The 15,919-nt window shown below is 43.7% G+C and overlaps 1 protein-coding gene across 4 annotated transcripts in view; it reads right to left on the bottom strand.

Moving 5' to 3' along the window:
* LRIG2 (leucine rich repeats and immunoglobulin like domains 2) overlaps positions 1-6,020 on the bottom strand; it is a 62,635-nt gene extending 56,615 nt beyond the window's left edge. For 3 of the 4 annotated variants that reach the window (XM_082613699.1, XM_082613700.1, XM_082613701.1), the window contains exon 1: positions 5,512-6,020. In XM_082613699.1, coding sequence (XP_082469825.1) covers positions 5,512-5,750 — 239 coding nt within the window. In that variant the 5' untranslated portion in view covers positions 5,751-6,020. Of the gene's footprint in view, positions 1-1,834; positions 2,013-5,511 lie in introns of all 4 variants that reach the window. The other variant, XM_082613702.1, reaches the window with a different exon arrangement.
* Positions 6,021-15,919: the final 9,899 nt, after the last annotated feature.

The raw sequence follows: 15,919 nt of genomic DNA, 5'->3' as shown, positions 1-15,919 counted from the left end.
CTTTGATTTTTATTTTAGGCAGACACAACACCAAACAAAGCCAGCCATCATCTGAAGTTATTTCCCTATTAACTATTTTTTATAACACATGCATGTTAGGCAAACATCACAAAAGCAAAAACCTAAAAAGTTACATACATGGTATTTCCCCCTTTTATTTTACTGCCGTGCTTGACATACAGGAAGCAATTCATTTTTTTTGTACATTTTGTTCTTAGTTTAGATTTAATGTCTGCACTATATTTAATGCTGACAACTCTGAAGACATGCCTGTTCTTATTTTACCAACAATTTTCAAATTAGCTTTATTTATGAAAAACTATCCCAGATCATGTAAACTTAAAACACTGAGCTTCTCTGTTTCTGAGAGTTTCAGGAATACTTAATTTATGTAACTGCTCATTTATCTCTAAGCTAATTTGAACAGGATTGGATTTTATAAATTAATTTGGTAATACCATCTAGAAGTAGAAAAACAGCACACCTCTACAACATATATACAGACAGATGCTAATAGAGATCTTAAGTTTTCACTGGAAAATTTTAGTCATGAGTTAGTTAGTAAAACATAGTAATACAAACTCACTGGTTTATATAAAATAATAATCTCTTGTCTTTTCTCTACTCTATGTTTTTATGTGAATTGTGTTTATGGCAAATGGGACAAGTTTAGGTTACCTGTTTACCAATTTTGTACAGACCACCTTCCCTTGCCCTGATATGTAATCTTATGGAGGCTATGTACCAAATTTTAGGCGTTGACCAAGGAGACACCTAGAGGCATCTAGAGGCTGTCTGCAGGTCTCCAAAGCCCATCCAACTGCTGAAAACATACCGTCTATTTCCAATTAGCCTTTTTCCTTTTCAGCTTCAAGGAGTTGTTTTGGGGGGTCCCTAAGTTTCTTAACCGCCTCTAGTGGAGGGCAGGGGGTCCAAAGATCAAGTGACTATAAAGACTGAGGTGGAAAAAGGTCTGGCAGGGGATGGAGGATGAAGGGGCTTTGAGAAGGACATATCATAGTATTCAAGGGAATTGGAGGAAAGATTGAAGGTGGTGAGAGGGCAGAGGAGCAGAAGCAATGAGAAGGGAGACGTCTTAGCGGAGCCAATGTGGAGAGATCACAAGTTTCTGAAAGAAGCCAGTGAAGTTCCACATTATCCTCAACAAAAGCATGCCAACAAGAATGCAGGGAGACAGAGAATATACTCAGCAGGGGTTCAAGAAGGGGGTTTGAGCCATCTAATAAGTTCTCATGGGAAAAGCAGGACCCAAGAGAGGGAACAAAGAGGCCTCACAGAGAGCCAGGAAGAAAGACTTCCAGCATAAAGAGTCAGGGAATAATAAAAAAAGAGCAAGGAAGAAGAGACTTCCAGCCCAAAGAGTCAGGGAATAACTAATCCCCACTCAAGAAAAGAAGAGCCAGGAAGGAGAGATTTCCAACCCAGTAAGTACCTTTCAGACAAAGAAGCCTAGGACTCTAACTGAGCTTTCTTACAAACAGAGAAACCTGGGACTCTAACCCAGCCCGTGTTTATCTGGGACTCTATCCCAACTTCTGGAGTATACAGTTGACCTTTGAACAACACTAAGGTTAGGAGCACCGACCCTCTGCAAAGTTAAAAATCCACATATCATTTGTAATTGCCTTCCATATGTGCAGTTCCTTTGTATCCAAGGTTCTACATCCATGGATTCAACCAACCATGGACCATGTAGTACTGGAGTATTTACTATTGGAAAAAAATATGCATATAAGTGGACCTACACAGTTCAAACCCATGTTGTTCAAGGTCAACTGTACTCAGACTCTTAACAATCAAAATCTGTCCTTACCAGCTTCCACGGACGTTTGTCCGGAGCCATGGTTCAGGAGTCGGACTCAACAATGGATCCCCGATCAATCAGTCAGGAGTGAAGATAAAGGCTTCAAAGGTACGCACTTAGGGTCCTGGGTGAGAGGTCCGGGGGTCCAATGATGAATCTGATCCTATCCCGAGTTGTGGCACCATAACTGTTAAAAGGAAAAAAAATACTCAATGATACTTGTTAAAGCATGGTAAGGAAGACTTTGGGGGATGGGGCTTTCTCAATACATAAAGGAACCACTACAATGAAACTTTAAAGTGGAGGAAAGAGATTGGGCTTAACTCTGAATACTCCATGAATAAGAGAAAACTTATAGCTAAGGAGCAGAGTGGGGTCGGTGAATGGAAAATTACTAAGAGAAAACATCTGGTAAGGGGGTTTTTAACTAAACAGACCCAACAGGATTCTTGCTGAAGACGGGCCAGGGTACTCAGATATCACCTGGGGGATGGTGTAGGAGGAGGAATCTGATCAGACATTGAGGGTGGGGGATTCCTACTAAACTAACTTAGCAGAGATACTGCTAAGACTGCATTTTACAAGGGTGTGCACAGATGGCCCAGGATAAGGTTCAGGAGCCTGACTAAAGTTTGCTCAAGCAAAAAATTTTTGTCACTGGTTTCTTCCTTTACTCACACACACAGTACTTCTGACACTAGATGTGTGCTTTTTCCCCACACCAACCAATTCTCCAACACCAGCTAGATGTCCCGCAATTCAATTCAATTCTGACACTAACTGGAGTTAGTGCAGACCTCACTGGTTAAGCTCTCAGTCCCATAAGACGGCCTCCCACTTCAGAAACCAATCACAAGTAGTAGCTCCCCACGTTACCCACAACTTCTGTCCAACTTGGCTACAAATTGGAGGTTGCCACGACCCCCCTCCTTGGACTCAAGCACTGTTAGAATACCTCACAGAACTCAGGAAAACACTTACTTATGTTTACTGGTTAACTGTATAACAAAAGACATGATAAAGGACACAGATGAGAGCCAGATGAAGAGATACATAGGGCAAGATCCAGAAGGGTCTGGTGCAGGAGCTTCTGTCTCCATGGAGTTGGGATGCACCACCCTCACAGCATACCTCCTGGTAGGTGTGTTCACCAATTCAGAAGCTCTCTGAACTCCATACTTCGAAAATTTTTATGGAGGCTTCACCACATAGGCATGATCAATTACTACCTCAATCTCTAGCCCCTCTCCTCTTCTGTAGGATGGGTGGGTGGGGCTGAAAGTTCCAAGCTTCTAAGCATAGCTTGGTGACCCACCCCAATCCTGAAGCTATCCAGGAGCCCACCAAGAGTCACCTCGTTAGGTCAAAAGATACTCCTATCACCCAGGAGATTCCAAGAGATGTAGGAGCTCTGTGCCAGGAATTAGGGTCAAAGACCAAATAGAAAAAGTAAAGGTGCTCCTAGTTCTCCTATCACTTTGGAAATTATTGATTACAAGGGTTTCAGGGGCTCTGTGCCAGTAAGTGGGGGCAGATACATATTTTAAAACCCAGAGTTAAGGAATTTTGTCTACCATCTTTTTGATGATTGCTGCAAGTCTGAGCATTTGAGTTTGAATCACTAATACATTTAAAGCATTGCATGTGTTTTTTTTTGTTTTTTTTGTTTTTTTTTTTGCTGTACGCGGGCCTCTCACTGCTGTGGCCTCTCCCGTTGCGGAGCACAGGCTCCGGACACACAGGCTCCGCGGCCATGGCTCGCGGACCCAGCCGCTCCGCGGCATGTGGGATCTTCCGGGATCGGGGCACGAACCCGTGTCCCCTGCATCGGCAGGCGGACTCCCAACCACTGCGCCACCAGGGAAGCCCCATTGCATGTGTTTTAAAAATTCAAAATTACATAAAGAAAACCACATGTACCTGTTTTATAGCTGAAGGCAACTGATGAAAAATATTACATTTCTCAGTTTAGAACAGCACAACCTCATCTTTTACTATTTTAAGAGTTCTTCTGCTAATGTAAGACTTCCATCCAATTACATTTCTACAAGAGAATTGCTCTCCAAGGCATTTCACTTCAACTGAAAATGTCAATTTCATTATAGGACATTTAAAATTTTTGAATGTCATTTGGCTTTAGGCAATTTGTCTTCATTAAAAAAAATCAAACCTAGACACAATATAAATGTATCTTACATAAAACTATTTCTAATTATTATTTATCTGCCAATGGAGGATCTTAAAAAGTAGGCCACATTTATTTCAATTACAGCTAAATGAAGTTGTGCTGTTTTTAAACCTGCACCAGATTTAGTCTGTCATAATCAGATTCAGTTTGTCATAATCAGGTAGTTGTTCCAAGAATTTCTTAGAAAAAGGTAGTTACTGCATTACTAAGATGTTATGCTAGGTTTAATTCAGACTATGCTGCAACTGATGTGAATTTCTAAATGTTATTTGCATCAACAGAACCAGAATTAGCTACAGGTGTCACTATGATAAAACAACAGGAAACACCTTATTACACTGCAAATCTATGCTACTGCATTTGGTTATTTAAGTTACCTTAATTTTCTCAAGGAATTTATGAGGTAGCTTCCTTTCCTAACATAAGCTATTTGCAAATGTATACACACTTTAACCTCTGCAAAGAGGGACCTTCTATTTGTATTCCATTTCCAATGGAAATCCAAACATCCCCTCATATTTTAATCACACCTCGAGGTTTTGTGTGTGTGTGTGACAGGTCTTTTTTTAGAGATGACTCTGTTAGAAGTCTGTCAATAAATACATTGCTCAGTTAGCGGCAGAGAAATAATCGTATGTTAGTGGTTAACAAGCCCCATAACTGCAGCATTTAATACCTACTGCTGCTCCTAATGCCACCAGGCTGACTCAGACTAATGAGCTCTCCAGGTGCCACTGTCTAACGCAGGCCTGTCAAGATGAGCACTCTGCAGTGGAGTCTTCGGAAGAATTCATCCAACCATTGTACTCGCTTCTCATACATAAACAAAGAGGACTGATTTTTTAAGTTCTTTGCCACAAGAAAATGCACTGAAAACAAAACACTTAATTTTGTAACAGATACGCCTTCCCTGTTTTACAAGGTGAATCCTAAATGAGATCAAAAATGCTATTTGTAAAGATATTTGTTCAAGGTGGTACTGGATGTAGTTAACACATGAAGTTTTAACCGAGTTGTCAAAAATACAGCACAAAATTAGCCAAAACCTGAACTACAGCCAAAAAACAGTTCATAAGTATTTATGATCGTGGTTATAAAATCACGTGCTTGGGGACCATTCAAGCTGATGCACAGGATGATGCAGCCCAAAATGAGCGAGGAGCCCCAACCATTCAAGAGCCAATGCCGGAGCCCAGGGCCAGTGAGCCCTTAACAGTATCGCCGCACCAACTCCTCCCAGCCCAGGAATCAGAGACTCCCTGCTCCCAAGAATTTTAACCCTGGTCTTCGTACAAGTCTCCAGAACCTGAACACCAGGTTTTCAGGCTCCAACCACCACCACCCCCCACAAAAAAAAAAGTTCAGAACATCGCAATGGCATTCCCCTTCAGAACTTAGGCTCCTGGTCGCGCTCTCCGACCAGGCCCGTTTCCCTCCTGTTCCTCGAGGAAGGGGAGCACCCCTTTCCTTTGGTCCCCCACCCGGCAACTCTACTCACAGGCTGACGGCGTCGGGGGGCAGCGAGCTCGACAGCGCCCTCCAGCTGGGCGCTGGCAGTTTCCTGCGACTGCAATCCAACAGAGGGATGCGGCAGGAGCAGGGCGCGGGGCAGAGGCCTGCCCGGGCGGCCGGCAGCAGGAGGAGGACTGCCTGGGCGAGGAAGAGCAGCCGGGAAAGCAGTCCGGACCCACACTCCAGCAGCGGCTCCTCCCGGACGCCTTGGGGCGCCGGCGCCATTTTTCCCCACCCCCCGACCTGGACCCAGCCCAGAAGAGCCGCCAGCTAGAAAAGGCAGCTCGAGGGAGACGTTTGGCGGCTGTTCGACCACCTAAAGAAACTGCTGTCGCCTGTACCCTCTAAAGGCAGGCGAGGGGCGGATACGGGGCAGCAGCGGGGGCGGTGGCCGAGGACACAGGGCTGAGGCCCTACGGACAACGCTCCTCCGCCCCGCCCCACGACGCAACGTCTTCACGCACAGGAGCCAACCAATCGGTGCCACAGGACGAGGTCGCGTCGGGGGCGGGACTCCACGAGGGGCGGGGCTGGAGACAGCGAGCTCCTTAAGGAGGACTTTAAGGTGCTCAGCTCTCTGGGGAGCCCCCTGGAGCTCCGCCGCCGTTTCTCCGCTGGAGGGTGCAGTGGCTCCTTAGGAGGGAGTGAGGGCTGAAGTGCTGAAGTCCTAAGTCCTGATTTGAGATGTATCTACTATAGTAATAGAAAAGGATCTTTTATCTTCTCCCGGCACCAAGAAAGGGGAATGGCAGAAGGGGTGCCTTCCAAGTCGCAAACACTAAGGGGGCGCGGGAGCTTTCATGTAGCCCACGGCCTCCAGAGCCGAGCTGGGTCCTCCTCTGCCCCTCCTGGTCTGCGGCTTCTGCAATCCTGCAAGCGGAAGGAAACTCCCACTCTCCTAACGGGAAGCAGGTTACCTCTATCAGTTGATGGGCTCTTAAGCTCCTCAAGGCAGATGCCCTGTTTTTGCATCTGTGTACCTCCAGCTTCTGTTGTCTTGGAATTCAATAAATGTTGATTGGGCCGCACTTGCAAGGCATGTCTTTAAGGAAAATACTCTTCTTTCCTCTGTTTTGGAGAATGCTGTCCTATATTTACACTCACTCTCAAAAAAGCAAGCAGGGCATGTAGATAAAGAGGATGTCGAACTGTCAACACAGTAAAGGCTGGATGTAAGGAATTTTTTTATTCTGAAGCAGAGGCTGTGGAAAACCTACCAGGAACAGTGAAGTCTGGCCACCTTGTTAGCGCAAGTTCGTGTGCCCGATGCACAGTGAGGCCAAACAAACCAAAGCGTCGGAGGCTGGAGCAGAGAAAGGTTTATTGCAGGGCCATTCAAGGAGACCGGTGGCTCAGGCCCAAAAAATCCCTGAGCTCCCCAAAGGGTTTTGGCAAAGCATTTTTAAAGGCCAGATGAGGGAGGCGAGTCGCAGGGTATGTGATCAGCTCATGAACAATTCTCTGATTGGCTGATGGTGTGGTAACAGGGCAGTGTCACAGGGGTTAACATTATCAGTCCTTAGGCTCCAGGAGGCCTTGGGCTATATGTTCATGGTCATCAAGTAGTTAATATCATCCGTTTGGTGGGGGTTTTTCACACCTGTAAAACAACTCAGGAAATGTGCATCAAATACTGTTATCTATGTAATTCAGAGAAGAACTAAAGCAGAGGATGTGGGGAAAGGCCTGTCCTGGGAAGGCGATGTAAGGTCCTACTCAGTTACAACCTTAGACTCACTCAGCTATGCATTATACCCAAGATTATGGATAAGACTTTAAAAATAACAGTGATAGTTCACTTACATTTAGTGCTTTTAGGCTCTTCAAGGAGTGTTTGCATCTGTTACATTTTTTTATCCCTCTACTACTGTGAAATTGGCAAGACAGTTATTGCTGCTGAGGAAACAAGCCCAGACAGGTTAAACTAACCTAGCCAGAAACAGAGGTAGGCTGGCATTACTATGGGTTTTCTGACCCTTGTAAATTAAAAACCTGAGCAGGTTAAAAGGAAATGATAATGCCTAGAACATAGGGTAGTCCTAGAAAGTAACTGAAATCATTCTTTCCATGGCAGGTTTGGAGTCACAATTATGCTTTTAAAAACCTTTTTCTGTTTCTTAATATTGAAATATTTCTTGGAATCAAGGACAATGCTCCAATCCAAACTGAACTTTTAAAACCAAGAGAGCAGGGGACTTCCCTGGTGGTGCAGTGGTTAAGAATCCGCCTGCCAATGCAGGGGACACGGGTTCGAGCCCTGGTCCGGGAGGATCCCACATGCCACAGAGCAATTAAACCCGTGTGCCACAACTACTGAGTCTGCGCTCTAGAGCCCGCGTGCCACAACTACTGAAGCCCGCGCGCCTACAGCCCATGCTCCACAAGAGAAGCCAAGGCAATGAGAAGCCTGCGCACGGCAATGGAGAGTAGTCCCCGCTCACGCTGCAACTAGAGAAAGCCCCTGCGCAACAACGAAGAACCAGCACAGCCAAAAATAAATAAATGAATAAATAAATTTAAAAAAAAAACAAAAAACCAAGACAGCAGAGTGAAACTTACTCTTAGCCTCACTTTCCCAGCTGTTGAAAATGCTTAACAACCTCCACTAAGAAACTGGGCGTAGGCAAGAGACCCACAAAAAAAAGGGGGAGAGGCATGTTAGTACCACTCTGCATTATAGTTTCACAGCTTCCCTATGGGCTCTTTAGAAATTCATGCTCTCTATCCTGTGTCTTCCCCAATAAGTGGTACAGGTCACACCAGCTAGGAGTCCCTCCCAGCTCTTAATTCCTTCTGCACATTATTTTTTTACCATATTTGATAGCACTTATACGTACCTTATATATCCTTGTACTCCCATATGGACTAGCAAGCACAGTAACTGCCACATAATAAACATTCAATAAATGTTTGTTAAATGACTGGATGATGAGCTTATTTTACACTCAATAAAGTTATCTAAAATTTTTTCTTTTAAAACTTTCTTAGTGTGAAAAATATACATAGCAATAAAGAGAATCACAGTGTAAGCCCCCATGTAGCCAACTAGATTTACCAAATACATGTTTTTAATAAAGAGTTTAGGGACTTCCCTGGTGGCGCAGTGGTTAAGAATCTGTTTGCCAATGCAGGGAACGCGGGTTCAAGCCCTGGTCTGGGAAGATCCCACATGCCACAGAGCAATTAAACCCGTGTGCCACAACTACTGAGCCTATGCTCTAGAGCCCGTGCTCCGCAACAAGAGAAGCCACCGCAATGAGAAGCCCACGCACCGCAACGAAGAGTAGCCCCGGCTCCCCGCACCTAGAGAAAGCCCACGCGCAGCAATGAAGACTGAACGCAGCCAAAAATAAATTAAATAAATAAATTAAAAAAAATAAAATAAAGAGTTTAGTGATCTGTTTCTCCATAAAAATGGAATAAAGAGTTTTTGTATTCACTGCCCTAGAATTATCTAATTAATCCTTGGGTGCCAAAGTACCTGGGGGGAGTTTTTAGAGTTCAGTGTGACCTATAAGCAGAGATAACTCAGCTCCAGACTCCTCAAGAAAACTGCTCACTTTGGATCCCTTGTTCCAGGCCTTTGTATAAATACCAGACCTTTGTATGAACACTACCCCCTTAAAATTCAACTGTCCCATCTCCCATTATCTATTTCCCATTATCCCTCCCATTGCCTCTATTTCAGTACAGAGACATATGTACTGAAATAGTTGTATGGTTTTACTTCTTCGATGCACACATACATACACTAGTACAGTATATGTTATATAACATAGGTCACATATACCATGTAAGATATGTAAATATCTACTATATGAGATATACATGTGTGTAAAACATAATACTCTAGACATATTCATTATGAAAACTCTTTGTCAACTTGGAATATATGAACTTCCTTAAGCTGATAAAGGGTATTTACCAAAACCTACAGCAAACTTCATACTTAATAGTGAAACACTGAAACTGTTTATTTCACATTAGGTTCAAGACAAGAATGCCTATCACTGCTTCTATATAACAGTGTACTAGAGGTTGGAATGCAAGTAAAAATATTAAAGGTATAAGGATTTTTTAAATTGAACTATAGATGATTTAAAATATTATATTAGCTTCAGGTGTACAACACAGTGATTCAATATTTTTATAGATTATACTCCATTTAAAGTTATTACAAAATTTCCCTGTGTTGTACAATATATCCTGTTGCTTATCTATTTTATAAACTTTTTTAAAAATTATTAAATTTATTTATTTATTTATTTTTGCCTGCGTTGGGTCTTTTGTTGCTGCATACGGGCTTTCTCTAGTTGCGGTGAACCGGGGCTACTCTTCATTGTTGTGAGCAGGCTTCTCATTGCGATGGCTTCTCTTGTTGCAGAGCACAGGCTCTAGGCACATGGGCTTCTGTAGTTGTGGCACGTGGGCTCAGTAGTTGTGGCTTGGGGGCTTAGGTGCTCCGCGGCATGTGGGATCTTCCCGGAGCAGGGTTCGTACCTGTGTCCCCTGCACTGGCAGGCAGATTCTTAACCACTGGCAGGTGGATTTTTAACTACTGCGCCACCAGGGAGGTCCCTTGCTTATCTATTTTATAGATAGTAGTTTGTATCTCTTAATCCCATATCCCTATCTTGCCCCTCCCCCTTCTCTCTTCCCAATGGTAACAACTAGTTTGTTCTCTATATCTGTGAGTCTGTTTCTTTTCTGTTATTTCTGTAGTTGGTTTATTTTTTAGATTCCACATGTAAATGATAACAGAGTATTTGTCTTTCTTTGTCTGACTTATTTCACTAAACATAATACTCTCTAGTTCCGCCCACATTGTTGCAAATGGCAGAACTTCATTCTTTTTTATGGCTGAGTAATATCCCATCATATTGATATACTACTTCTTCTTTATCCATTCATCTGTTCATGGACACTTAGGTAACTTCCGTATCATGATAATTGTAAATAATGCTGCAATGAATATTGGGGTGCATGTATCTTTTCAAATTAGTGTTTTTGGTTTGTTTGGTTGGTTTTTTTTTTTTTGGATATATACCCAGGAGTGGAATTGGTGGGTCATATGGTAGTTCTATTTTTAGTTTCTGAGGAACCTCCATACTGTTTTCCTTAGTTGCTGCACCAATTGACATTCCCACCAACAGTGTACACGCATTCTCTTTTCACCACATTCTCGCCAATATTTGTTATTTGTGGTCTTTTTGATGATGGCCATTCTGACAGGTGTGAGGTGATCCCTCATTATGGGTTTGATTTGCATTTCTCTGATGATTAGCAATGTTGAACATCTTTTCATGTGCCCGTTGGCCATCTGCATGTGTTCTTTGAAAAAATGTCTTCTCCAATCTTCAGCCCATTTTTTTGATTGGATTGTTTGTTTTTTTGGTATTGAACTGTATGAGCTGTTTATATATTTTGGATATTAACCCCTCGTCAGTCACAATATTTGCAAATAATTTCTCCCATTCAGTAGGTTGCCTTTTCATTTTGTTGATGGTTTCCTTTGCTGTGCAAAAGTTTACTTTTAGGTCTTTAACCCATTTTGAGTTTATTTTTGTATATGGTGTAACGAAATGTTCTAATCTCATTCTTTTACATGTAACTGTCCAGTTTTCCCAGCACCACTTATTGAAGGGACTGTCTTTGCTCTATTGTGTATTCTTGCCTCCTTTGTCATAGATTAATTGACCATAAGTGCATGGGTTTATTTCTGGCTCTCTATTCTGTTCCATTGATCTATGTGTCTTTTTTCTTTTTTTTCTGTGCCAGTATAAAGACATAAGGATTTTAAAAGAAGAAACAAAACTACCCGTACTTACAGAGGATATGATTGTCTGAAGAAAACAGTCCAAAAAATCTTCAAGTAAGCTATTGGAACTAGTAAAAAGTTTCAACAAGTTTGTGCCTACAAGATAAACATACTGAAATCAATATTATTCTAGTAGGTGAGGAATAATAAAATATAATTTTTAAAAGATAGCATATGCAATAGCAGTAAAAACTATAAGAATCTTAGAGTAAACTAAAAGATACTTAGATCAAACAAAGAAGTGCAAGAAACAAAAGTATCAATATAGAGAGAACACTATAAAACATTATTGAAAAGTATTTTTAAAAGACTTAAGTAGATGGAGAGTTTTACTATGCTTTTACACTGAAAGAATGATTATTATAACAATATGGATTCCCTCAGGTCACTTTGTAGACTTAATGCAATCCCAGTAAAAACCCCAAATGTACATTGTATTGCAAGGGGAAAATAATAGCAAAGACACTCTTGGATTAAACAAATGTAGAACTTGCTTTACCAGATACCAAGATAGGTTTTAAAGTTGTAGCAATTAAAAAGCATAGGTTTGGGGTAATTCCCTGGTGGTCCAGTGGTTAGGACTCCACACTTCCACTGCAGGGGCATGGGTTCAATCCCTGGTTGGGGAACTAAGATCCCACATGCCACAAGCATGGCCAAAAAAAAGTGTAGTATTAATTCAAAGAGATACATTCACCCCAATGTTCATAGCAGCACTATTTACAATTGCCAAGATATGGAAGTAACCTAAATGTCCATCAACATATGAATGGGTAAAGAAGGTGTGGTGTGTGTATATGTATATACACAATGGAATACTACTCAGCCATAAAAAAGAGTGAAATTTGGGCTTCCCTGGTGGTGCAGTGGTTAAGAGTCTGCCTGCCGATACAGGGGACGTGGGTTCGTGCCCCGATCCGGGAAGATCCCGCATGCCGCGGAGCAGCTGGGCCCGTGAGCCATGGCCGCTGAGCCTGCGCGTCTGGAGCCTGTGCTCTGCAATGGGAGAGGCCACGGCAGTGAGAGGCCCGCGTACCGCAAAAAAAAAAAAGAGTGAAATTTTGCTATGTGAAACAACATGGATGGACTTGGAGGGCATTATGCTAAGTGAAATAAGTCAGATGGAGAAAGACAGACTCTGTATAATATCACTTATATGGGGAATCTGAAAAATAAAACATAATAGTGACTATAACAAAAAAGAAATGAGGACTTCCCTGGTGGCTCAGTGGTTGGGAGTCTGCCTGCCAGTGCAGGGGACACGGGTTCGAGCTCTTGTCCAAGAGGACCCCACATGCTGCGGAGCAACTAAGCCGGTGTAGCACAACTACTGAGCCTGCACTCTAGAGCCCACGACCACACTACTCAGCCCACGTGTCACAACTACTGGAGCCCACGTGCCTAGAGCCCATGCTCCACAACAAGAGAAACCACCACAGTGAGAAGCCCGTGCACCGCAACAAAGAGTAGCCCCAGCTCCCCGCAACTAGAGAAACCCCGTGTGCAGCAACGAAGACCCAATGCAGCCAAAAATAAATAAATAAATAAGAAGAAACAGACTCACAGATATAGAGAACAACAAACTAGTGGTTACCAGTGGGGAGAGGGAAAGGAGGGGGGCAAAGTAGGGATAGGGGATTAAGAAGTACAAACATATTACTAGTAATATGCAGGGGACATAATAGTAATATGCAGGGGACAAGGGTTCAAGCCCTGGCCCAGGAAGATCCCACATGCTGCAAAGCAACTGAGCCCATGCGTCACAACTACTGAGCCTGTGCTCTACAGCCCATGAGCCACAACTACTGCAGCCCGAGTGCCACAACTACTGAGCCTGCGCTCTAGAGCCTGCAAGCCACAACTACTGAAGCCCGCACGCCTAGAGCCTGTGTTCCGCAACAAGAGAAGCCACCACAATGAGAAGCCCGCTCACTGCAACAAAGAGTAGCTCCCACTCACCACAGCTAGAGAAAGCCCGTGCCCAGCAACAAAGATCCAACTCAGCCAAAAATAAATAAATTAATTAATAATAAAAAAAAAACTTCAGGACTTCTCTGGTGGTGCAGTGGTTAAGAATCCTCCTGCCAATGCAGGGGACACGGGTTCAAGCCCTGGTCCGGGAAGATCCCACATGCCATGGAGCAACTAAGCCCGTGCACCACAGCTACTGAGCCTGTGCTCTAGAGCCTGAGAACCACGACTACTGAGCCCGCATGCCACAACTACTGAGCCCGCAAGCCACAACTACTGAGCCCGCAAGCCACAACTACTGAAGCCCGCACGCCTAGAGCTGGTTCTCTGCAACAAGAGAAGCCACCGCAATGAGAAGCCCACACACCGCCCACTCACTGCAACTAAAGAAAAACCTGTGCACAACAACAAAGACCCAACGCAACCAAAAATTAATTAAATTACTTAATTAAAAAAAAAAACTTCATGAAAGACCTTTTTTATGTTCCTATAGACTTGCAAACAGTCCTATTTACAATTCTCTTTTAATTTAGTCTCCTTACCTACATCATAATTTTTTTCAAGTTATACACAAACATACAGCAATGGTTCTTGAATTTCAGCAAATCACAATCACATGAAGGGCTTGTTAATACACAAACCCCAGAGTGTCTGATTCAGCAGGTGTGGGGTGACACTTGAGAATTTGCATTTCTAACAAGTTCTTAGGTGATGCTGAAGTAGCTGGTCCACACTTTGAAAACCACACTTGGAGACCTACAATAAAGTCTATTATACACAGGACATGTGTTTTTGTGGTTGTGGGAAACTAGGAAACAAAGCAGTGAAAGAAAATGAGGCATTCTCTGCATTTACCGTGGGCTGAGGCCAGCACAGAAGCTCATAATTCTAGGTGGCGAATGGGAGTGCTGACAGTACAGCAGGTAGGAGACAGATGTCAGTGGAATGAGTTTGATTTGAACTCCCTTTTCCCTAAATATGTGCTTGAACAGGTATGTGTGATGTAACTGGCTGAGAGGGTAACTTGGCTGGCTTCCCCTCAACCCTCACTGTCCCACCTCCCCCATCCTCGGTATAAACTCCAGTTTCACACCCTGATGGTGGGGGAAAAGGGGGTTGAAAATGCTGACTCCATTGTGTACCCAACAAACCATCTCTCCCTGGGCTGCTTGAGCTTCTGAGCTAACTTGTCAGTCCCTTGGCTTGTTTTCAGCCAGCACAGCCACTCCCCAGACCTGCTCCTTTATCCTTCCCAGGTTGGGAGGGAACCTACTCCCACTCTGGATGAGGCACTCGTGATGGTTTAATGGGCTCTTGGGACCCTCGGGGTTTGGATATTCTCAGCAATCAGCAGGAGCAGTCGTGCGTTTCTGGGCCCTCCAGCTTCACTCTGTTCACCAGCCTTCCAGGCCTGGAATGTACCACAAACTATTTAGCTGACTTAAAACCCAGGGAACTTGCGTACGTGCCTGCGTGTGTGTGTGTGTGTGTGTGTGTGTGTGTGTGCATGCCCAAGGGGGAGCCAAAGGCCAGTGCATAGAAGAAAGCCAGAGGCTTCTGGCTGGTCATTATCTCCAGGCCAGAACCTTCCAGTCCCTAAATGGGACCCTGATACTCTGCCAAACAGCCAGACTCTAACTCTGTATAATGAAGTGCTCACTGATTATCCTGATGATGCCCCGAAAGACTGGGGCCCATGGTAGTCCATCTGCTGCCAACTCTGCTTCCTTGTTCTACTCCCCTGTGGAAATGAGGATGTCCCTGCAGCTCCCATGCCGCCTCACTTCCCCAGCATAATGCGCATCCCCACGGGACCCTGCTCCTGGGGGTTGAACTAAAATGACAGTAACAGTTTATTAACTGGACTAATGAGAGGCTTAGCTTAGGCAGGGAGAGAAAGAGAAGCTGGAAGAGTGAGAAGGAAGGGGATGAAGACAGGAATATCTACAGTACAGGAGTTCAGGACAAGATTTCAGATTGGAATGAGCGGCTCACTTTCTATGTGCTTGGGGAGTGGGCAGGCAGGGATTTGGAGGATGGTTTCACAACACTCACGCTTTTTATAGGAAACATGGTAATTTTTCATCAGCAAATTGCAACCTCCTCATTTCCTGAAAGCCTGTGATCTGGGCAATTTATTGTTTTAGGAGCATTATCTCAGTTAATCTTCACAAGATCCATATGAGATGGGAATCTTTATATTCATTTTGCCCATGAGACCCAAAGAGGTTTGCCCAAAATCATACTTGTAATGAATAACAGAGCCCAGACTCTTTACTACTGCCATTGTGGGAAGTGGTAGGGAATAAGGCTTCAAGCATACATAAATGTAGCTCTTATTGAGCATTCCTCTATTTCAGGCAGAGAGTGCTAAACCCTTTATAGGTAGCAGCACCTTCAACCCTATAAGACAAGTAGGTTTATTGTCCCTGTTTTACAGATGAGGAAATTTAGGCTCAGAGAGGTAAAGTACTTTGCCAAAGAGCACAAAATTCAGGTAGGTGGAGAGCAGGGGTTTGCTCTCCACCTACCTGAGTTCTTACCTTATTTCATTGCCTCCCTTAATCTCTCTTTGCCCTGAGCTCTTGCAGGCCTCTTATGTAAG

Source organism: Mesoplodon mirus, assembly GCF_964341445.2.
Source record: "Mesoplodon mirus genome assembly, chromosome: 3".
NCBI lineage: Eukaryota > Metazoa > Chordata > Mammalia > Artiodactyla > Ziphiidae > Mesoplodon > Mesoplodon mirus.
Note: the sequence above shows the minus strand (reverse complement) of the source record. Positions and strands in the feature narration are given on the sequence as shown.